General features: G+C 47.0%; 1 protein-coding gene, 1 long non-coding RNA gene and 1 other non-coding gene across 5 annotated transcripts in view; 1 reads left to right on the top strand and 2 right to left on the bottom strand.

Moving 5' to 3' along the window:
- The window catches only part of LOC140128285 (uncharacterized), a 17,109-nt gene extending 11,901 nt beyond the window's left edge, over positions 1-5,208 (top strand). Inside the window, exon 2 of the long non-coding RNA XR_011855133.1 lies at positions 4,918-5,208. This is a non-coding gene — a long non-coding RNA (uncharacterized lncRNA). The remainder of the gene's footprint in view (positions 1-4,917) is intronic.
- GAL3ST4 (galactose-3-O-sulfotransferase 4) lies at positions 3,119-23,905 on the bottom strand. Of its 3 annotated transcripts, XM_072149863.1 has the most exons (5): positions 23,838-23,905; positions 20,521-22,797; positions 15,007-15,117; positions 10,422-10,710; positions 3,119-5,731 (listed from the first exon to the last, which is right to left on the bottom strand). In XM_072149863.1, exons 3-5 carry the CDS (start codon positions 15,111-15,113, stop codon positions 4,904-4,906), a joined length of 1,224 nt encoding a protein of 407 aa, XP_072005964.1. In that variant the 5' UTR covers positions 15,114-15,117; positions 20,521-22,797; positions 23,838-23,905; the 3' UTR covers positions 3,119-4,903. The 3 variants fall into 3 exon arrangements, with proteins under 3 accessions (XP_072005964.1, XP_072005965.1, XP_072005966.1); XM_072149864.1 differs by lacking the exons at positions 20,521-22,797; positions 23,838-23,905 and adding an exon at positions 16,875-17,106; XM_072149865.1 differs by lacking the exons at positions 15,007-15,117; positions 20,521-22,797; positions 23,838-23,905 and adding an exon at positions 14,636-14,749.
- TRNAW-CCA (transfer RNA tryptophan (anticodon CCA)) lies at positions 8,602-8,673 on the bottom strand. The gene has a single exon. It is a non-coding gene; the product is annotated as a tRNA-Trp (tRNA).
- Positions 23,906-24,727: the final 822 nt, after the last annotated feature.

The raw sequence follows: 24,727 nt of genomic DNA on the forward strand, positions 1-24,727 counted from the left end.
CGGCACTCTCTGGTTGAACATGTGTATGGGGAACTCTCTGGTTGAACATGTGTATGGGGAACTCTCTGGTTGAACCTCTGTATGGGGCACTCTTTGGTAGACCCTCTGTATGGGGCATTCTTTGGTAGACCCTGAGTATCGGTCAGTCTCTCATAGACCATCTGTATGGGGCATTCTTTGGTAGACTATGTGTGGGCCAATCTCTGGTTGACCCTTCTGTGTAGGACACTCTCTGGTTGACCTTCTGTTGAGTTTGTCCCTGTGTATCGGGGACTCTCTCTTATAGACCCTCTGTATGGAGCACTCTCTGGTAGACTATGTGTGGGCCAATCTCTGGTTGACCCTTCTGTGTAGGACACTCTCTGGTTGACCTTCTGTTGAGTTTGTCCCTGTGTATGGGGAACTCTCTATTTGACCCTGTGTATGGGGCACTGCCTTGTTGATCATATGTTTGAGGCACTCTCTGGTAAACCCTTTGTATGGGGGCACTCTCTTGTAGACCCTGTGTATGGAGCACTGTGTGTGGGGCCCTCTCTGGTAGACCATGTGAATAGGGTAGGCTCTGGTAGACTCTGTGTATGTGGCACCCTCTGGTAGACCCTGTGTATGGGACTCTCTCTGGTAGACCCTGTATATGAGGCTGTCTCTGCTAGACCATGTATATAGGGGAACTGTCTGGTAGACTGTGTGGGGGGCATTATTTCTATGACCCTGTATATGGGGCACTCACTTATAGACCTTGTATAAGGGGACACTCTCTTGTAGACCATGTGTACGGGTTACTCTCTAGTAAATCCTGTGTATGGGACTCTTTCTGGTAGACTCTGTGTATGGGGGCACTTTCTGGTAGACCAGGTGTATGGGGGCACTATCTGGTAGACCATGTGTATGAGGCACTGTCTGGTAGACCCTGTGTATGGGGCTGTCTCTGGTAGACCATGTGTATGGGGCTGTCTCTGGTAGACCCTGTGTATGGGCTGTCTCTGGTAGACCCTGTGTATGGGGCTGTCTCTGGTAGACCCTGTGTATGGGGCTGTCTCTGGTAGACCCTGTGTATGAGGCACTGTCTGGTAGACCCTGTGTATGGGTCTGTCTCTGGTAGACCATGTGTATGGGGCTGTCTCTGGTAGACCATGTGTATGGGGCTGTCTCTGGTAGACCATGTTTATGAGGCTGTCTCTGGTAGACATGTGTATGGGGCTGTCTCTGGTAGACCATGTTTATGAGGCACTGTCTGGTAGACCCTGTGTATGGGGCTGTCTCTGGTAGACCATGTGTATGGGGCTGTCTCTGGTAGACCATGTGTATGGGGCTGTCTCTGGTAGACCATGTGTATGGGGCTGTCTCTGGTAGACCATGTGTATGGGGCTGTCTCTGGTAGACCATGTTTATGAGGCACTGTCTGGTAGACCCTGTGTATGGGGCTGTCTCTGGTAGACCATGTTTATGAGGCACTGTCTGGTAGACCATGTGTATGGGGCTGTCTCTGGTAGACCATGTTTATGAGGCACTGTCTGGTAGACCCTGTGTATGGGGCTGTCTCTGGTAGACCATGTTTATGAGGCACTGTCTGGTAGACCCTGTGTATGGGGCTGTCTCTGGTAGACCCTGTGTATGGGCTGTCTCTGGTAGACCCTGTGTATGGGGCTGTCTCTGGTAGACCCTGTGTATGGGGCTGTCTCTGGTAGACCCTGTGTATGAGGCACTGTCTGGTAGACCCTGTGTATGGGTCTGTCTCTGGTAGACCATGTGTATGGGGCTGTCTCTGGTAGACCATGTGTATGGGGCTGTCTCTGGTAGACCATGTTTATGAGGCTGTCTCTGGTAGACATGTGTATGGGGCTGTCTCTGGTAGACCATGTTTATGAGGCACTGTCTGGTAGACCCTGTGTATGGGGCTGTCTCTGGTAGACCATGTGTATGGGGCTGTCTCTGGTAGACCATGTATATGGGGCTGTCTCTGGTAGACCATGTGTATGGGGCTGTCTCTGGTAGACCATGTGTATGGGGCTGTCTCTGGTAGACCATGTTTATGAGGCACTGTCTGGTAGACCCTGTGTATGGGGCTGTCTCTGGTAGACCATGTTTATGAGGCACTGTCTGGTAGACCATGTGTATGGGGCTGTCTCTGGTAGACCATGTTTATGAGGCACTGTCTGGTAGACCATGTGTATGGGGCTGTCTCTGGTAGACCCTGTGTATGGGGTTGTCTCTGGTAGACCATGTTTATGAGGCACTGTCTGGTAGACCATGTGTATGGGGGCACTATCTGGTAAACCTTTTGTATTTGGGGTTATTCTCTTGTAGACTTTATGGGAGCATTCTCTGACCCGCACCGTATTTGGAGCTTCTTTCTTGCACACCCTCAGTATTGGGGCCCCATGATAATATTCTGCGTTTTCTCTAAATATTTTCATCTAGACAGTTCCTAGAACATGAAATCCACTGAAGAAACATCCTCGAAAATTCCCCTAAGTGGAAGACGCCGCATGATGTGGACATTGGAACGGTTCTCATAGAATCAACTGTGTATCTGAAAATCTAGATACCACCTCCTCATTTAAAACTTGTGACCCCCGACGTGAGTTCCCCCACCCCCCAGAACAGCTATTCTTATTTATGAAACATCCAACGTCTGGGTTTCTGCTGAGCCCGGACTTTTTGGATCATTAGAGGCGTGTCCTGCTGTGCTTCACTACTGGCTTGTAGACAAAGAGTCTGCTCCGCACCCCCCAAACCTCAAGTATTTGAGTACAGTTCCAAATCCTCTACCTCAGTATTTCCTAATGTTATATTTAGCTTCTGTGTATAATAGGACTGGAGGCTGGGATGTTGTTGTCTCTCTGTTTTTGAACATTTTTCGGGCTCAGTCTGTCTGCCCCTGATATCCAGGGTATAGAACTTTTGGAAGGGCAGAATTTTTTCCCTCTTGTCACTTCCCATCCCCCAGCTTTACTTGGCAGCTCTCGCAAACTACTTTCTTCAGCAGTGGGCGACATCGAAACCAGGAGAAGGATACCAGAGGAATATGAATCTCCTGGAATGATGGGGAGAGGGACATTACCGAATAAATCTGATCCAACATAAGATGGTTGTCATGATCAAACATGAGTTTTTATTTATGGACATTCTCCATTAAACCCTGTACAGAAAAAGTTTCCAGTTTTCCCATAAAAACATATAAAACATAAAAAATAACTACAAATGTTGTGTCTATAAATATTTTTTTTTAAATTATAAGAAAACATTTAAAAAACTAAAAAATATACTCTGAAGAAAAGCCATTATGGGTAGATCCAGCTAGTTGGAAGAGGCTCCTCTGCATTGAAGGCCATTGAAGAGCAGTCTCGTAGAGTCGCTAGCAGTCTCTCTCCAAGATCAAAGACCTTATTCCATCTCTGTCTATCAGCATTTTTCGGCCAGCTGTAGAGGTCTCGATAAATCCACCAATAGAACAGATGCTGATACCGAAGGTGTCCATTGGATCATAATTATCATAAGTTTTGCTTCGGACAATTGCAATCTAGAATTTATCACCCTATGGACTCAAAAATGAGGATCCTCAATTTTTTTCCGAAAGAGCGTGTGGGCATCTCTTAACATTTCGAAAACCAAATTGGCAAATACTTTGTATTTAAAAAATCTTCTAGGCAGCCTTATGTGTCTCCATGATATGGTCTCATCCATACTGATCCACACCTGCTTTTGGTAGGGGACTTTATGGTTATCAACGTCCTATATTTGTAGGGTAGACAATCCTGAAACTACCGTCTCAAAGTAGGGTTGTTCGATTTGGCCACAATTGGTGAAACTGCATCTAATTTTTTCATATGAAATGATGATCTTTTAGAAGCCTGTAGACTCCGAGCCAGAATTTACCAGCGCCCATCCACTCATTGGTGCTCGTTTACTAAGGGTCTGAACGCCGCACTTTCGTCAGGTTTCCCGAATATTTCCGCTTTGCGCCTAATAACCCCGGAATTTTGACGCACACGATCGGATTTTGGCGCATCGGTGCCGACTTGCACGCGACAGAAATCGGTAGGCGTGGCCGTCGGACAACCCAACAGATTTGGACAAACTGCGGAATTTAAAAAAGGAAATGTGTCGCAAGATCAAGCACCGGGAAGAAGATGGTGAACTCCGGCGGACCTCGGTGCAGAAGCGACACAGGAAGGAACTTGGACGCACAATGTTAGTGAATCGCACCGGACCCGAATCCTCGTCAGACAAGGCACCGTGGGATCGTGACGGGACCGGGTAAGTAAATCTGCCCCATTGTCTCCTTTTAGGAGGCTACATGTGGCTACAACAATCTTATACAATATCCACACTTCCAGAGCATTTGATTTCCAGAACTCCCAAGATTAACGCAGTATTTTTTATCTAAGGAATGATGAGGTCTCAGTGCTATATAACTAGTAATGTAGCAGTCATGGGCAGTGTATCACTAATATTCAAGCTAAACCGGTCACGGTGCTTCCCTTAGATGTTTATGACTTTTTGATTGTCCGGTTCCCGTTGCAAGTTCACATTTACTCGAAAGGCAATCATTCTGCTTCTTTGTCATATTTAAGATATTGCCAATTCCCTCCAGACTCTTAATGTTTCAGAGGTAGCGCTGAGTCAGGCAGTACTAAAAAGTCTGTAAGGTAGCCATGATTAACAGCCTATCAATCACACTATGTAGCTAGACGTCTAGTATCTTCTCCAGTTTCAAGTCTCAGGTTTGGAGAAGGCATGTTGGAAGTGCAAGGGCTATAAAGTGCTTTTTGAGCCTAATGGTGTAGTGTTAACCACGAGGACATGGTTCTTATATATTATTCAGGCACATCAGTTTAAAGCGAAGACATAGTCAACTTTGTGCATTGAATTTTGCTAACACAAATAACCTTCACATCTCTTATCTACCTACAGATCTTCCGGAAGTAGCTGCTAGCACTGAACTATTATTTAACCCCAATGGAAATTGCCGAGCATCCAAGAGATCTTTATACTGTAGTTCTGGAGTTACCATTCGAACACAACGTGTCCGAACCTCAGGAGGGAGATCTTTCCTGACAGCCCAACCTAGGATCTTCTCTTGACCGAATTGGAAGGGTTTAATGGCTTCTTCTTTAATTTGTTCTGCCCCAACAGGTCCTGAACCATCAAGACAAAGTTTGGCCAAGTGCTGTCTCCTCTCCTTCAACTTTCTGACTTCAATGTCCATCTTTTCCCTCCCGAAATGTTCCACTTTATCCCAGAACGTTCGGTTGAAGTAAGAGTAGAGATACCAGTCTAGAGTATTCCACGACCTCAGTCTCTCAATGTCTCCACGTTCTAATGTTCTGGATGTCCCCCGACTGTTCAGTTTGAAAGTGACTACGTCATCGAGGTTCCAACACAACTCCTCCTTCAGGAGGATCATGGATTCGTCAAAGTGTTCAGCTAAGAGAACCAAGTGAAACGTGTCCTTCACAGCTCGGATCCCAGCGTTTGCATACATTTCCGTAAATGGAGCATCAGAGTTAAATCCAAAATCGAACCATAATGGGTTGCGGGCATAGTGGTTTGACCTCTCCCCTTGACGGTAATAACGCGTTGGATGAGAGATAAACGCCTTGAAGTTAGGTGCCTTCTTGAATGCCGACGACACAGCGCGGAAATAGGAGAAAGACGACTCGGCCATGGTGGCTGGGTCCCGAAGAATGGTGAAGTAGAAAGTGTCTGGAGGCATCACTTTCCGAACCTGTAAAATAAATAAGAAAATGAAGGGTTAAGATCTGGGAAAATAGGAAATCCAAACACAAAGTCAATCCCCAAAAAATTATATGGAGCTCCAAAAATTGTTTAGAACCCAGAACAACCTGAGCCTAATTTTGTTTGATATTAATATTTTAGAATCTATTATATTCGTATTTAAGAAAATCGACTCCACTGTAAATCCACGATGAGTCAATCTTAAATAGGAATCTAGTTGCCCAAGATGAATTTAGACCCCAGACCCTGAACTAGAATTATAAAAACAAATTCAGACCAGATCCACTTGATATAATCTTAGAATCAACTCCACAGCAAATCAACAATGATTCAGTCCTAAAAATCCACATCCCCAAGACTAAACCACATTATTAATTCAGGATCTTAAAATACATTCAGACCTTCTTTATTATATTTGGACTTTAGGAAAATCCAAAAAGAATCCAGTGCCCAAAAAATGTATCCAGACCCCAGACTACACTACGACATCAATTGGGATCCTTGACCAGACAAATACATTTAAATTCAGACCCCAGGCCCTTGGATTTAGTTACTTAGTTACATTGTGTTTGGCGAAGGGCCCGAGGAGAAGAGGATCCTGCAGTGAAGAGTCCTGGATATTATCTCTTGGATCTGAACCAATAAACAATCCCTGGTACTGGATACTCTTGGTCCACAGCCCCCATAGCATCTGTTACAGTAGTAGTTACACCCTCATGGGGAATGTAATGTACTACAAAGATATTCCTAGTTAATTTGGAATATTTTGGGGGGTAAATCAACACAATTGCATATTTTAAATTTATGTTATAGTTCGATTGCAATGTGTAATAGGGAATGTTTGAGATATATGGTTGTGCTATATGCCTAAATCTAATAGAAATCTGGTGGATTTGCAGTTGCACTTAATAGAATGGACCGTAGGTGGATGACGGTGCATCGGCCCCGGCTCCTCCCACCCAACCCCGTGCCCTGCTGCACCTGCTTGGCACTCAGCCTGTCACCCCTTTCACTACCCTTCCGATCATCAGCACCAACAGAGTGCCGGAACTGGAAGGTGGCAGCCAAGAGCACCATTAATGGCGTCATCGGAGCACCCGAAAGGTAAATTATCACAACCAGAGTCTTATTGCAAGTCAGGAGGACGCTGCACCACGGCTACAGCGGTAGCCAGCACCCGGAACTGTAAGCGCTGGTGCTCGGTAACATTGAAGCTACAGGCAGTGGGGCAGATTTACTTACCCGATCCATTCGCGATCCATCGGCGCGTTCTCTGCACTGGATTCGGGTCCGGCCGGGATTTATTAAGGTAGTTCCTCCGCCGTCCACCAGGTGGCGCTGCTGCGCTGAAAAGCATCGGAACGGGCTGGAGTTCTCCGACTCAGGCTGAGTGAAGGTAAGTGCAAGCTCCGCGACAGATTTTTTGTTTTAAATGCAGCAGTTTTTCCGAATCCGTTGGGTTTTCGTTCGGCCACGCCCCCCGATTTCCGTCGCGTGCATGCCGGCGCCGATGCGTCACAATCCGATTGCGTGCCCCAAAATCCCGGGGTAATACAAGGAAAATCGGCGCAAATCGGAAATATTCGGGTAACATGTCGGGAAAACGCAAATCAGGCCCTTAGTAAATGACCCCCACTGTCTCTTCTGCCAAACCAATAGCAGCACACCACTGTCACACCCCAATCACCATGAGGGGCAGCAGCACCACCCCTTCTGTAGCATCCCCTATCCATGTCTGTGTCTATTTGTAATTATCTGTATTGTATTTCATACTGTAATTGTTTTACCCTATATAATGTAATATTGTCTTGTTACCCTGTGCTGTCCTGTAACTGTAAGAATGCGTCTCTTGTAGTGTATGTATGTAACTGTAACGTTAAGCCTGACTCTGTGTATAACAACTGCCGCAACTCTATGAACACAACTATTTCCACCCAAGGGATGAATAAAGTACTATTGTATGGTATAGTGCTGTAGGATCATCATCGGTTTGATCTGTGAAGAAGCTATAGTAAGGTTTCATAAGAAATAATGCAAATTATATAATGCAGATTTCTTCAATGCCAGTCTGCAGCATGCAAAGCCTGAAGGATAAATTGGACTTTGATTTACACGCTTCTTCCCAATCCCCTACACTGCTAATGTGACACTTACTATGAAATCTCACACTGTCAGCTTACAGAGCGATCAAATTACAGCTCTCCATTAAAGTCTATGGAGTGGGATTGAGAGGGCCCAGTAAAAGAGAAGTAGGAACAAATACAGGCTGGCGGGGCTAGTACAATAACAATAACTTATCTTGAATGGTTAGGTAGACTTTAAAGCTTCTCCATATAAGACATTTGCTACTAAGTAGATTATTATAATGATAGGTTTGCCCTTCAGTTTCCTCCTGGTTTTGGTAGATACTTCAGTTCAATAATGAGTTGTATTATGGAAATAATTACTATGTTTGTGAAAATGTGAACAACTATAAAGGGGAGGCTGAAGATCAAAGACCAGGCCATGCCTGAAATGCCAGTCTGCTGCTTGTAAAGCAAAAAGTATAGAATCAAACAGAAGGAATGCAGGAAGATAAGAAAGAAGAGATCCTCCACAATATCTGATACCAGGAGATGAGTAATGTGCGGGAGCGGGCAGGCTGGTTATCACCGGTCGTGGTAGAGATGGAATTATCATGTCTGTCCTAACAATAGAGACCCTCGTTTTATAACTTTGAAACATTTGACTAAATCTATGAGTTTCCTAAAAACAAAAAGGAAGGAATAACTAAGGATCGTAGACCATAATTTCCATGATGGAATGGGAGCGGCTCAAAAGACAATGTTGTATTATCGACACAATGAGCAAAATGTCAACTGACCCCGACGTGATTTGAACACGCAACCTTCTGATCTGGAGTCAGACGCGCTACCGTTGCGCCACGAGGTCTTTGGCCAGGCAGGCTTTTCTCAGTCTATGATGCCAAGTTGGTCATTTGTAATTCTAAATGATTAATACAAATCTTTATTCAATGCATCGACAATTTCATAAAGGAAAAAACTGAAAATTTAAAGGCAACCAAATTTGCCACTTTGTTTCTCGCTAGTTTCAAAAAGGAAGGAATAACTAAGGATCGTAGACCATAATTTCCATGATGGAATGGGAGCGGCTCAAAAGACCATGTTGTATTATCGACACAATGAGCAAAATGTCAACTGACATTTGGCTTCAAGGGTGGTGGACCCACAGGACCACCGCGGACGATGACGTATGCCGACACCTCGGACCGGAGTCTAAGCGGTACCTAGTTTTCACCAGAGCCAGTGGGTTGGACTTGCTGCGGCGTGGTACCACCAGGTTATTCCACAGGTGCGACTTTGTCCACGGTGGCATCCGAAACAAGGCACAGAGACGTTGAGCAGAATTGTAGTCAGGGACAGGCAGGAGGTCAGGACATGCAGCACGGGATCAGAGTCAGGGATGTAGCAACAGGTCAAGGCAGGCAGCAGAGGAGTGTAGTCAGGAATGGAACCGAGGGTCACAACGGGAAATCACAAAAAGAGCACAGGGAATGAGACAAAGCTTTCTCTAAGGCATGAAGATCCAGCAGGGTGTGCAGGGAGAAGCAGGTTTATAAGGAATTCTAGGAAATGGCCAGCGCCAATTAACGCCTTTAAATCTTCTGCAGCCGACGCATGGGCAGAGGATTGGGAACGGGGACAGGTAAGGGACACGGATGCCGCGCTTGCAAACAGAGGGGGTGCCACGGGTGAGCCCACGCCCCGAGAAATGGGTCATGGGAGCACATGTGACACTGACCCCAACGTGATTTGAACTCACAACCTTCTGATCTGGAGTCAGGCGCGCTACCGTTGCACCAAAAGGTCTCTGAACTCTGTGATTGGAAGACGGGTTTGACATTAAATGTCCGATAAAAATCAAGAAATGGACTGAAAATGCCGAATAATTCAGATGGAAATTTTATAGAAGCCATTTTTCCAAAAATTCCAAAACCGGGATGCATTTAAATAATCTTGTCTTTCGTGATAACTGAAGCAGATAGGAAGGGTCCGAAGAAGGAAACCTTTCTCTAACCAGTCACGTAGTTGACCCCGACACCTTCCGATCCAGAGTCTGGATAAGACGCATGTTACGACAAACCTTATGGAGCTCAAACAGATGATTGACCCTGACCTGATGTTATCCTTCTGATCTGGAGGTGGAGATAAGAAGTACCAGATGTATCACCTACCTCCTGAGGGCATGTGACACTGGTGGTCAGGAACTCAGATTACGTGTATGTCCAGCTTTAGGAAAACTAGTCCTGGCATGTTATACTAATACAAATTCCTCTTCTGAAGGGTGGTCCATCAGTAATCTATGACTGTCCCATAGAAACTAAGATCAGCCTCCTGCCCACCACCGCTGCCTCGTTAGGAAGGAATTCCCTAATTACCGGTTGTCCGAAGACCTACAACTTATCCCCTTTCCTGTAGATGAATGATAATTTGTCTGGAAATAGAAATTGCCCAATTGGAACCCTTCAAACGAGCATGGATTGTGATGCCAGTATGCTGCACCTAAAGCCAGGTATACATGTAGTAATGTAAATTTTTTTTATTTTTTTTTTGTTTACCAAAAACAGCTTCCACCATGAATTCTATAACTGTAGAATTCTAACAAGACTCGGGTATTACCTCGGCATAGTTGAAGCGCATATGATGGCACATGATGTCGTAGTGCGGCCGGGAGGAGGCGTTGTATCCCTTCACTCTATGAGCGTGGAAAGAGTTTGGATAGTTGAACTGATATTTGTAAGGAAGCGCAAAATATAAGTGGTTGTGGTCCCCGTAGCGATGCAGGAGGTTGAGGATGGTGCTCCCGGCCGTCTTGTGTGTCTTCAGGAACATGATGTGCCGCTTAGGTTGGCATCTTCGCTGGGAAGGCTCCTCCGTCACAAGGCGTGGGGGAGATATCTGGTGAGACCTGAAGATAAATGGATGTAGAGGTTACAGAAGGAGGTGATACAAATATTTGTTCCAGGATTTAGTATCTCCTGGATAGGACATTTAATACTTGTCCCCACCCCGAACATCAGTTTGCGCCCTGTAATCAGAAGGACAGGATACAGAGTTGACTCCACATTCAGGCTCCATGTTGTTGATCAATGAAGGGGCATGTGTCGGGCCACCACTAATCAAGGAACCTGATTATCATTTTTCACTGGTGACAGGTTCCAATTTTGCAAAATTTGCATAGACAATAGTATTGGGTTAAACCATAGGTGTATGAGCACCTTGGGACACCACCTGAGGGACACTAAGACATAACATTCCTGAAGGAAGATCTTCACTAGACTCCTCACTAGACCCTTGCACTAAGTTGATATACTTAAAGTGAACCTGTCACCAGGAATGTCATTTGTAGCTAGTGACTGGTTCCAATATCCTGGGCTATGCTGATTCTAAATATGCCTTCGTCAGCATTCTGAATCATTTCAGTAGTTTATAAAAGTTTATTTCACATTACCTGGCTCCCTGCCAGCAGTGTGTGGTTAGTCCCCGGAGAGGGGCAGCTGTAGACATTCCTGGTGACAGTTTCACTTTAAGTAAATCAACTTTGTGTGAGATTGCACCTGTAAGATATCATATTGCAAGGGTCTAGTGAAGGTCTACCTTCAGGAATGTAATGTCTTGGTGTCCCTCAGGCGCTGCAGGATCCAAGGTGCTCCTAACCCAATACTATTGTCCATGCAAACTTTGTATTGGCACCTGGGTCTTACAGGAGGAGTCCAATACTACAAATGTTGGATGATTAATTAGGTCTCTGTTACAGAGTTTGTAAATTATGTCTATGGCTCTAATGTAAGAGACAGGAGTTATCTGTGTGCAGACACCGAACAAGCAGAGAAAGTCAGGATTTATAAGCTGTGAGGCTACAGAATAGTGAGTGCAGCTGTGGAGTATAATAGGATTAGTTATAGATGAATGATGCAATGTATGAAGGAAGAGCCCCCCAACTATGTAACCCACATCCACTGGCTGATACTGGTTGTCTTATCCCACCTTGAGGCATCCGATCTCACTCATGTCCTATGTCCCGGATGCCCTCCTATATCCCCCCATCCTATGTCCCGGATGCCCTCCTATGCCCCCCCATCCTATGTCCCGGATGCCCTCCTATGTCCCCCCATCCTATGTCCCGGATGCCCTCCTATGTCCCCCCATCCTATGTCCCAGCTGCCCTCCTATATCCCCCCATCCTGTGTCCCGGATGCCCTCCTATATATCCCCATCCTATGTCCCGGCTACCCTCCTATATCCCCCCTCCTATGTCCCAGGTGCCCTCCTATATCCCCCCATCCTATGTCCCGGCTGCCCTCCTATATCCCCCCATCCTATGTCCCGGGTGGCCTCCTATACCCCCCCATCCTATGTCCCGGCTGCCCTCCTATATCCCCCCATCCTGTGTCCCGGTTGCCCTCCTATATCCCCCCATCCTATGTCCCGGGTGGCCTCCTATAGCCCCCCATCCTAGGTCCCGCTGCCTTCCTATATCCCCCCTCCTATGTCCCGGGTGCCCTCCTATATCCCCCCATCCTATGTCCCGGCTGCCCTCATATACCCCCCATCCTATGTCCCGGCTGATCTCCTATATCCCCCCATCCTATGTCCCGGGTGCCCTCCTATATCCCCCCATCCTATGTCCCGGGTGCCCTCCTATATCCCCCCATCCTATGTCCCGGCTGCCCTCCTATATCCCCCCATCCTATGTCCCGGATGGCCTTTTATATCCCTCATCCTATGTCCCGGCTGCCCTCCTATGTCCCCCCATCCTATGTCCCGGGTGGCCTCCTATATCCCCCATCCTATGTCCCGGTTGCCCTCCTATGTCCCCCATCCTATGTCCCAACTGCCCTCCTATATCCCCCCATCCTATGTCCCGCTGCCTTCCTATATCCCCCCCATCCTATGTCCCGGCTGCCCTCCTATGTCCCCCCATCCTATGTCCCGGCTGCCCTCCTATTTCCCCCCATCCTATGCCCCGGCTGCCCTCCTATATCCCCCCATTCTATGTCCCGGCTGCCCTCCTATATCCCCCATCCTATGTCCCGGCTGCCCTCCTATGTCACCCATCCTATGTCCCGGCTGCCCTCCTATATCCCCCATCCTATGTCCCGCCTGCCCTCCTATGTCCCCCATCCTATGTCCCGGTTGCCCTCCTATATCCCCCATCCTATGTCCCGGTTGCCCTCCTATGTCCCCCATCCTATGTCCCAACTGCCCTCCTATATCCCCCCATCCTATGTCCCGCTGCCTTCCTATATCCCCCCCATCCTATGTCCCGGCTGCCCTCCTATGTCCCCCCATCCTATGTCCCGGCTGCCCTCCTATTTCCCCCCATCCTATGCCCCGGCTGCCCTCCTATATCCCCCCATTCTATGTCCCGGCTGCCCTCCTATATCCCCCATCCTATGTCCCGGCTGCCCTCCTATGTCACCCATCCTATGTCCCGGCTGCCCTCCTATATCCCCCCATCCTATGTCCCGCCTGCCCTCCTATGTCCCCCATCCTATGTCCCGGGTGGCCTCCTATGGCCCCCCATCCTATGTCCCAGCTGCCCTCCTATGGCCCCCCATCCTATGTCCCAGCTGCCCTCCTATGTCCCCCCATCCTATGTGCCAGCTGCCTTCCTATATCCCCCCCATCCTATGTCCCGGCTGCCCTCCTATATCCCCCATCCTATGTCCCAGCTGCCCTCCTATGTCCCCCATCCTATGTCCCGGCTGCCCTCCTATATCCCCCATCCTATATCCCGGCTGCCCTCCTATGTCCCCCATCCTATGTCCCAACTGCCCTCCTATATCCCCCCATCCTATGTCCCGCTGCCTTCCTATATCCCCCCCATCCTATGTCCCGGCTGCCCTCCTATGTCCCCCCATCCTATGTCCCGGCTGCCCTCCTATTTCCCCCCATCCTCTGCCCCGGCTGCCCTCCTATATCCCCCATTCTATGTCCCGGCTGCCCTCCTATATCCCCCATCCTATGTCCCGGCTGCCCTCCTATGTCCCCCATCCTATGTCCCGGCTGCCCTCCTATATCCCCCCATCCTATGTCCCGCCTGCCCTCCTATGTCCCCCATCCTATGTCCCGGGTGGCCTCCTATGGCCCCCCATCCTATGTCCCAGCTGCCCTCCTATGGCCCCCCATCCTATGTCCCAGCAGCCCTCCTATGTCCCCCCATCCTATGTTCCAGCTCCCTTCCTATATCCCCCCATCCTATGTCCCGGGTGTCCTCCTATATCCCCCATCCTATGTCCCGGCTGCCCTCCTATATCCCCCCATCCTATGTCCCGGCTACCCTCCTATATCCCCCATCCTATGTCCCGGCTGCCCTCCTATATCCCCCCATCCTATGTCCCGGCTGCCCTCCTATGTCCCCATCCTATGTCCCAACTGCCCTCCTATGTCCCCCATCCTATGTCCCGGCTGCCCTCCTATATCCCCCATCCTATGTCCCGGCTACCCTCCTATATCCCCCATCCTATGTCCCGGCTGCCCTCCTATGTCCCCCATCCTATGTCACGGCTGCCCTCCTATATCCCCCCATCCTATGTCCTGGCTGCCCTCCTATGTCCCCCATCCTATGTCCCGGCTGCCCTCCTATATCTCCCCATCCTATGTCCCGCCTGCCCTCCTATGGCCCCCCATCCTATGTCCCGGGTGGCCTCCTATGTCCCAGCTGCCCTCCTATGTCCCCCCATCCTATGTCCCGGCTGCCCTCCTATGTCCCGGCTGCCTTCCTATATCCCCCCCATCCTATGTCCGGGTGCCCTCCTATATCCTATGTCTCTGTCTCCCCCCTGTCTCCCATGAGAGCGTTTTCCAGTACAATGTAGACAGTCACGTACCACAGAGGAGAAGGTGGTGGGTCCCAGACTGCCGGTGGGATATAGCTGGATACATAAATAATAGACTATTCCCACCGCTCATGTGAATGTTTTGCTCGACTGTTTAGGAACATTTCTCCCCGACGGATCTGAATGCCAAACATTTAGGAAGTATTTCAATCCCGGGAAGCCTGGGAAGACTTGGTCCCATGGGGTCGTCTCCTCCATGAGAAGTGAGATCCATGAGGAGCAGCAGCTGGTCCAAAACATCAAAGACGTAGACGAGAACCCAAACAAGTGACCGAGCTGCAGGTTCTGCCCAGGGACAGGAGTGGCGCTATTTCTAGCCCCTTTAATGGAATGACAGAACACACAACAAGCGATGGACTCACTTTTTTGGGAAGTGGATTCCAAGAATCTGAATAGTAAATCCGATGGCCATGAGAAGTATAAGGCCAAAGCCCAGGATTTGTATTCTGCAGAAGTGACTCAGCCTCATCCTCCTGTAGGGGAACAGAAAAGAAGGTAACGTGAGGCCGTTACAGGATCACCCTGAATCGTGGCACCATAACAGTTTTACAACTTCCTATTATAATATCTGCTTAGTTCCTCTTTAGCATCTCTGCTTGCTGTCAGTGAATCAAACCGTTCCTGTGTATTAAATAGAAGTCTCTGCAGAGGAGAGGTCTGCAGGAGCTGAGTGAGAGGAGAGACACAGACAGAGAGTTCTGGAGCTAAAAAGAAGTTTCTATATAACCCCAAGTGCTTTATTCCCAGTACCACAGCTCAGTCCTACTCTATAATATCCATAATCATCCTGCTAACGGTTATGAGCCATAAAAAGAGTTAGAGACATAGGAAGAGACTGCTGTCTCACCCCATGTGCTTTATTCACATCAGAACAGGTCAATACTTCTCCATAATATCCAGTATTATCCTGCTAATGCTTCTAAGTGATATAATAGATTCATAGACAAAGGAGACAGCTGTTGAAGTTAATAGTAAGTTTCTATGTCACCCCTAGTGCTTTAATACCATCAATACAGGTAAGTTCAGCTTTATAATGTCCTGTAGGATATAGTGATGGGGAAGAGAAACAGGCACAGGCGAAGTCTACTATTTTACCCCAAGTGCTTTATTCCAGTTAGTACAGTTATTTATTTCCTATATAATTCTGCAGCAGCTATTTACTTACAGAGATGAGACTCATGCATAGAAAGAGGCTTCTGGAGGTGATAGTAAGTTTCTGTCTCACCCTAGGTGCTGTATTCACATCAGTAGAGGTCAGTACTTCTCTTTATTATCCAGTATCATCCTCCTGATCACTGATAAAATAGATTCAAAGACAAAGGCTGTTGGAGCTAATAGTAGGTTTCTATCTCACCCTAGGTGCTTTATTACCATTACTACAGGCAAGTGCAGCTATATAGTGTCCCAAAGGATCCTGCAGAGTGAGAGAGGAAATAAACATGCACAGAAAGAGGTTGCTGGAGATTATACAGAAGTTTACTATTTTACCCTAAGTGCTTTACCCACATCAGTACAGGTCATTATTTCTTTATTATGTCCTATATGACCCTGCTGATGCTTCTGAATCATGGAGGAGAGGAGAAATTTAACTATTTTACCCCAAGTGCTTTATACAGATCAGTACAGGTCACGGGGAGGCACAGACTACTGGAGCTAATAGTAGGTTTCTATCTCACCCTAGTTGCTTTATTTACATTACTAGAGGGAATTGCAGCTCTATAATGTCCTGAAGGATATAGTGATAGAGAAGAGAAACAGGCACATACAAAGGAAGTTTACTCTTATACCCCAAGTGCTTTATTCCCATCAGTACAGGTCAGAATTTCTCTGTTATTTCCTATGTAATCCTGCGGATTGAAAGAAGGAAGAAGACACAGGCACAGACAGAGGCTTCTGGAGCTAACAGTAAGTTTCTGTCTCACCAAAGTGCTTTAGTCACATCAGGTTAGTACGGAGCAGGTTTTTTTCTGTGCGCAGTGTATGGGAGACCTCATAGCATACCTATAGAGCCTGCAGAGGATAAAACTGCTAAACATTGCAGAATATACATCAGATAATGGGCAGGAATGGTGTTAATCCTCACTAGTCTAGCGACTAAATCTTATGCACAGGAAGGTAAAGATTGCCTAGACCTGACCTAGGTCTGTACAGGTTACTGGTCCAAATTCATTGACAGCAAGTAGAATTTGGATGCAAATATGAACCTTAGTCTGGTCCCTCGCTCTCTTACCTCCACCTCCTCTTCTGCCTCCATGCTGTGTGTCCTCGCACCTCCTCCTATTCCCACTTTTGCAACTCCACTTGGACCAGCTGCAAATTTTGGACTTATTTTTAAGTAAACTTCCCCCCAAGCAGATGAGATAATATTTAGAGGTCAGAGGGAACGGCTCCAAGTGTCCATCTGTGAGGAGGTGGGAAGGGATGTGAGTCCAGGACTTTCGGACCGATGAGAGTCCGGGAGGGGCGGACGCTACTTTTAACGAGGTGACTAAGGATGGAGCCGGTTACTCATTGACAAGTTTAATTACAGAGGGACATACAGTGTGCGGCGGATTGCACCATATCTTATAACCACCCCCTATTACCCCCCACCCCCGGCCACGCTACATCCAATGTACTGAAGAACAGTCCCTTGTCCCGGTCTCGAGGGTCCTTGTCTTCGATGACTTTGGTAACGAGGCAGGAGGACAACAATTAAGAAGCTCTGCCTCCAGGACGAGTGGTGTTGTACTGGATGAGTGGTGTTGTACTGGACGCACCTTCTATAAGTGCCACTTGTGGAGACATTAGATTACCCAACACGGGGCGAGTACACAAATCACTGATTGTACGGGAGAAACAAACCCTGGAAGGGAATTTTCTCACCCTACACAGCAATGAGCTCCTAGTCCACTGAGGTGGTGCCCTCACCCTACACAGCAATGAGCTTCTAGTCCATGGTGGTGGTGCCCTCACCCTACACAGTAATGAGCCCCTAGTCCATGGTGGTGGTGCCCTCACCCTACACAGCAATGAGCTCCTAGTCCATGGTGGTGGTGCTCTCACCCTACACAGCAATGAGCCCCTAGTCCATGGTGGTGGTGCCCTCTCCCTACACAGCAATGAGCCCCTAGTCCATGGTGGTGGTGCCCTCACCCTACACAGCAATGAGCTCCTAGTCCACAGTGGTGGTGCCCTCACCCTACACAGCAATGAGCCCCTAGTCCATGGTGGTGGTGCCCTCTCCCTACACAGCAATGAGCTCCTAGTCCATGGTGGTGGTGCCCTCACCCTACACAGCAATGAGCCCCTAGTCCATGGTGGTGGTGCCCTCACCCTACACAGCAATGAGCTCCTAGTCCACAGTGGTGGTGCCCTCACCCTACACAGCAATGAGCTCCTAGTCCATGATGGTGGTGCCCTCACCCTACACAGCAATGAACTCCTAGTCCACTTTGGTGGTGCCCTCACCCTACACAGCAATGAGCTCCTTGTCCACCATGGTGGTGCCCTCACCCTACACAGCAATGAGCTCCTAGTCCATGGTGGTGGTGCCCTCACCCTACACAGCAATGAGCTCCTAGTCCATGGTGGTGGTGCCCTCACCCTACACAGCAATGAGCTCCTAGTACATGGTGGTGGTGCCCTCACCCTACACAGCAATGAGCTCCTAGTCCATGGTGGTGGTGCCCTCACCCTACACAGCAATGAGCTCCGATTCCATGGTGGTGGTGCCCTCACCCTACACAGCAATGAGCACCTAGTCCACTGTGGTGGTGCCCTCACCCTACACAACAATGAGCTCCTAGTCCACTTTGGTGGTGCCCTCACCCTACACAGCAATGAGCTCCTAGTCCACCATGGTGGTGCCCTCACCCTACACAACAATGGGCTCCTAGTCCACTTTGGTGGTGCCCTCACCCTACACAGCAATGAGCTCCTAGTCCATGGTGGTGGTGCCCTCACCCTACACAGCAATGAGCCCCTAGTCCATGGTGGTGGTGCCCTCACCCTACACAGCAATGAGCTCCTAGTCCTTGGTGGTGGTGCCCTCACCCTACACAGCAATGAGCCCCTAGTACACTTTGGTGGTGCCCTCACCCTACACAGCAATGAGCTCCTAGTCCATGGTGGTGGTGCCCTCACCCTACACAGCAATGAGCTCCTAGTCCACCATGGTGGTGCCCTCACCATACACAGCAATGAGCTCCTAGTCCACTGTGGTGGTGCCCCCACCCTACACAGCAATGAGCTCCTAGTCCATGGTGGTGGTGCCCTCACCCTACACAGCAATGAGCTCCTAGTCCACTGTGGTGGTGCCCCCACCCTACACAGCAATGAGCCCCTAGTCCATGGTGGTGGTGCCCTCACCCTACACAGCAATGAGCCCCTAGTCCTTGGTGGTGGTGCCCTCACCCTACACAGCAATGAGCCCCTAGTACACTTTGGTGGTGGTGCCCTCTCCCTACACAGTAATGAGCTCCTAGTCCATGGTGGTGGTGCCCTCACCCTACACAGCAATGAGCCCCTAGTACACTTTGGTGGTGTCCTCACCCAAGGGGTCCATGCTGCTAGTCATGGAGGGAAAGTTTTTCATGTTAACCCTAAATGTTTTTTCATATGTTGGGCAACTAATGTAAATCCGTGAGAAGCAGATAAGAAGATGATGGTACTGACTGGGCCCCACATTCCTCCTCTCCAGGATGAAGTATGTGGTGGCCTCCAGGCACGTGGCCTGTGATCTCTCCCTCCTGTCCCTCTCATGGTAATTACACACAAGGCAAGATTGCTGCCAGATGTGCAACCAGAAACACATGTGCTGCCCAGAATATGAGGGGTATCTCATATATATATATATATATATATATATATATATATATACCGTACCATGGAAGCTGTATACTATACTGTACCATGGGAGCAGTATACTGTGCTATAGGAGCTGTATACTGTGCTATAGGAGCTGTATACTGTAATATACCATAGGAGCTGTATACTATACCATAGGAGCTGTATACTGTACTATAGGAGCTGTATACTGTACTATAGGAGCTGTATACTGTACTATAGGAGCTGTATACTATACACATGTGCAGCGCAGGGGATATAACATACACCAGCAATTCACTAAAACACATCTTAAAAAATAGATACACAGAGAGCCCCATCCATATAGCTCATATCTATGTACATCTATGTCAAGTATATATCTATTATTAAGTTAATATTTATTTATCTATCTACCTCAAATCTATCTATCTATCTATCTATCTCCTATCTATCTATCTATCTATCTATCTATCTCCTATCTATCTATCTATCTATCTATCTCCTATCTATCTATCTATCTATCTATCTATCTATCTCCTATCTATCTATCTATCTATGGATCTATCTATCTCCTATCTATCTATCTATCTATCTATCTATCTATCTATCTATCTATCTATCTCCTATCTATCTATCTATCTATCTATCTATCTATCTATCTATCTATCTATCTATCTCATATCTATCTATCTATCTATCTATCTATCTATCTATCTCATATCTATCTATCTATCTATCTATCTATCTATCTATCTATCTATCTATCTATCTATCCATCTCATATCTATCTATCTTCTATCTATCTATCTCCTATCTATCTATATCTATCTATCTATCTATCTATCTCCTATCTATCTATATCTATCTATCTATCTATCTATCTATCTATCTATCTATCTATATCTATCTATCTATCTATCTATCTATCTCCTATCTATCTATCTATCTATCTATCTATCTATCTATCTATCTATCTATCTATCTATCTCCTATCTATCTATCTATCTCCTATCTTTCTATCTATCTACCTCTGTCTATGTGTCTGTCATTGCTCAGGTTGCACTCACCTGTCTGGTTGTGGAGCTGGAGGTGTCTCGTGTCCTGGGTTTATAGGTTTGGTGTCTGTCGTCCCCCTCCCTCCTCTCTTATAAAGTGTCTCTTTCTTTTGTTCCTCATTTATCTGTGTTCTTTGTCCCTCTCGCTCACCCCTGATAATGTGCCGGGGCCTCTGTCCTCTCCTCTTTCATTCATAGACTCCCTGCTGTCTCAGAACTTTCTGTCTTCTCCACTTGTCCTGGATGTCAGCTCCCTCCTAGTCTCTTCTCTTCATAGTTGACTTCACTTTCTCTCTCGCTTTCCCTCCCCTGCTGTTCCGGAGCTTTCTCCACCCGGCTCCTCTAATTTTCTGCCCTTCTCTCCGGCTTTTTTTCCTCTATCCTTCTCTTCCACCTTCTTCTTCTTCTTCTCCTCCCTTCAGTTCTTCCTCTGCCGGTCGCTGTGTCTTGTTGGAGAGCCCCCACCCTCGCGCCCTCTCATTTTGTCTCCCCCTCCTTTCTCTCTCCTTCTCTTTTCTTCATCTCTTCTTACTTCTCCATCTGTCCTCAGAATTCTTTCCTAACAAAAGTGCTATTTAGTGATCCTGCTGTTATTCACCAGAAGACAGGAGGAGGAGGAGGAGGAAGAGGAGGGAGGTCCAGGGACTAGAGAAAGAGGAGAGTGTGCCGTCTCCATGGGGGGAATCTCATGCCCTGGACACTGGAAACTTCCTGACTCCTTATTCAACCTGAGGCAAAGATGGCAGAGAGACAAAAGTAGAGTCGTACACACTTCTGAAAAGACTTCTGGAGGTATCTATGACCTTCATCGAATATTTCCATCCTAAGGAGCTCATCTTCTTCCTAGACATGATGTGGAAGGTGGCGGACAACCTCAGATGTTGTTCACTTTGATACAATCTCTAAGGAACCTACTTGAACCTTCTCACAGCGTTGAGAACATCATCTCAGGTCCTTCAAGAATCCATACATAGACTCTACATTTCTCTCAGTAGATCCCACCAATTCTGATGTTGTTCACTACAACCCCTATAGAACCTACTCGAACCTTCTCACAGCGCTGAGAACATCATCTCAGGTCCTTCAAGAATCCATACATAGACTCTTCATTTCTCTCAGTAGATCCCACCAATTCTGACAATATAATATCTCGGGAGGAGTTTGATTTTAACCCACCTGATGTTCTCTTCTTTGCAGTCATGGGTGGATTCGGAATTTCCAAGTTATGTTGAGGATGGGGAACCTAAGCCAAAGGATTGGTAGCTCTTTGTCTAGTAGGTCCAGTAGGTTCCTGCATGTGGGTGTGTGTTGCCCCCCTGATCGCCAAAGCTCTACACGATTGTATGGGTTGTGCTATAGACAACTTTTGCACTTGAGATGATCACCCAAAATTGCATTGTACCGTGGTCTTTTAAGGAAGATCCCCAGATAACTGGCTTCTGAGGTACTTGGCCAACATTCAACTTGCCCAACCAGGGAGATTACTCTTGGTAGAGCAGAACTTATAATCATACTTGACTCATTTGCCTTCAGTGGACCTGCCCTACCCCCCCTTTCCCGTGTTTGGGCAGGAATGTCACATCCTAATACCTGTGACTATAATTCTTGTGAATAATGTACAGTCCTGCAGCATGACCTCATGGGATTTATGTATACAGCGCTTGTGCCGAGGCCCAGGAGTCTCCCGCTACGCCTCCGTTTGGAGATGTGCCATGGAGTTTAACTCGTTACATGTGAGGATTTTGCCGACTTTGTTTTAACCCATTCTATTCAATAACTGTGGACAGTCACATTTTTAACTTTTCCTAAAAAAGTTGCATCAACTTTCCACTTCTCAGAAACTTTATTTTATGAGGTCCAACACTTTGGTCTATTCCCCCTTTATGGTCCTTTGACCATCAGAAACCTGAATGATGAGCTTTGATCTGTAAGGAGACCTGGAAGGAAGGGTTTTGTCTCCTTGCAGCACCACCATAAGTGGAAGGAATTCTTACACAGTGTCCATCAGTGGTCAGTATCAAGGTCCTCGAGAAGGGGAGACATTCCAAGCAACTTCTCTCCATGAGGATCTGGGACAGATGATTGGCTCCACTCCAGACGGACTCCTCCTTGTGACTCCGTGATCTCAGAAGGATATAACTTATGACTGGGAGCTGTGTACATTACATAACCCCAGTGATATCTCAGTAGATTGCAGGACCTCTGTGCTTCCTGTACCTCCAGGGTAGATACTTTTGGAGAGCACCCATCAGATTAACCTCTTCAGGCTCCTGTTTTGAATACGTGCTCCTGATGGGATATAAAGAGTTAAATGAGCCCCTTATTAATCTCCGGAGTTTATGTGGTGTAGAGAAGATTATGTGTCTGCTGGATATGTGAGATTATAGAGCCAGGCCTGGTGGTCAGATGTCAGCGGTGAAGCTTTATGCCTCCTAAGGAAGCCAAGAGCAGAGCTATCGTGTACTGGAAGTGCAGTGGGATTACGTTATTACATGACTACACCACAAGGTCCTGGTTCTTGAGAGCAGAACTGTTCAAATTACCAATGTTAACCAATTAGAGCTCAACTTTCATTTTTCCCATAGCTGTTCATGAAATAAAAGCTGAGCTCTGATTGGTTTTCCTGGACAACTAGAACACTTGTACATTAGACACTTCATCATAGGTGAATGCACCATAAGCCCCTGCTCCCCGACTACCACTTTGTCTCCTGATGCCTGACTACACCATGAAATTCTGGTGCATGTCTACAACACAAGTTATTGGTTCCTTACTAAAACATTAACTCCTCGTTCATGACAACACCATCAACTCCAGGTTCCTGATCACACTATAAGCCACTGGTTCCTTACTACAAGGTCATCTCCAGGTTCCTGATCACACTATAAGCCACTGGTTCCTTATTACAAGGTCAACTCCAGGTTCCTGATCACACTATAAGCTCCTGGTTCCGGACCACGCCACAGATTCTTGGTTCCTGATTACACAATATAGCACATGGTTCCTGAATAAACCAAAAGCTTCTGGTTCCTTACTACAACATCAACTCCAGGTTCTTGATCACACCATAAGCTTCTGGTTCCATACTACAACATCAACTCCAGGTTCCAGGTTCCTGATCACACCATAAGCTTCTAGTTCCTTACTACATCGTCAACTCCAGGTTCCTGATCACACTATAAGCTTCTGGTTCCTGACTTTGCCACAGATTCTTGGTTCCTGATTACACAATATAGCACATGGTTCCTGAATAAACCAAACGCTTCTGGTTCCTTACTACAACATCAACTCCAGGTTCCTGATCACACCATAAGCTTCTGGTTCCTTACTTCACCGTCCACTCCAGGTTCCTGATCACACTCTAAGTCCCAGGTTCTTTACTACATCAACTCCATGCTAGTAATAACACAATCAAGGCTCCTGATGACACCATTAACTCCAGGTTCCTGACTACACAATCGTTACCTGGTTTCCTTGGTTCCTGATTACATCACAAGCTCCCGTCTTCTGCCAGAGATTTTCTTTCTCCTAAATCTGTTCCCATCTTTTCTTTGCTTGATTTGATAAGTTTTGTTTTTAGTCCCGCAGCCTGATGACTATAAGTTTTAATTACTCGCCTCATGTTGTAAGACACTTTACTAAAGATCAGATTAGAAGCTCGGACCTGAACGTACCATCTGCACCCAAGATGCCAGGCGGCAGGAGAGGACGGTGTGACGGGATTAGGAGACATCATGTGTGACAGGTTACGGGGATGAGGCGTCTGACTTATGAGGGGAAGACACTGCTTTCCAGGAGAAGATCTCTAGTAGAGTCAAGAGATTGTGTTAAATTTATGACCAATCAGAAACAGGATGACATTATATTATATAATACATCAGCCCAGACCTGATACATTGCATCTACTGTGCCTGTAAGGAGGACCGGAAATACATAGAAGTTTATATGCAAAGGCTACTCAAAGGGGTTTCCACTTTTATATTATAGTATTATAGTAGTTATATCCCTGTACATAGGGGCAGTATTATAGTAGTTATATTCTTGTACATAGGGGGCAGTATTATAGTAGTTATATTCCTGTACATAGGGGGCAGTATTATAGTAGTTATATTCCTGTACATAGGGGGCAGTATTATAGTAGTTATATTCCTGTACATAGGGGGCAGTATTATAGTAGTTATATTCTTGTACATAGGGGCAGTATTATAGTAGTTATATT

Source organism: Engystomops pustulosus, chromosome 4 (genome assembly GCF_040894005.1).
Source record: "Engystomops pustulosus chromosome 4, aEngPut4.maternal, whole genome shotgun sequence".
Classification (NCBI taxonomy): Eukaryota; Metazoa; Chordata; class Amphibia; order Anura; family Leptodactylidae; genus Engystomops; species Engystomops pustulosus.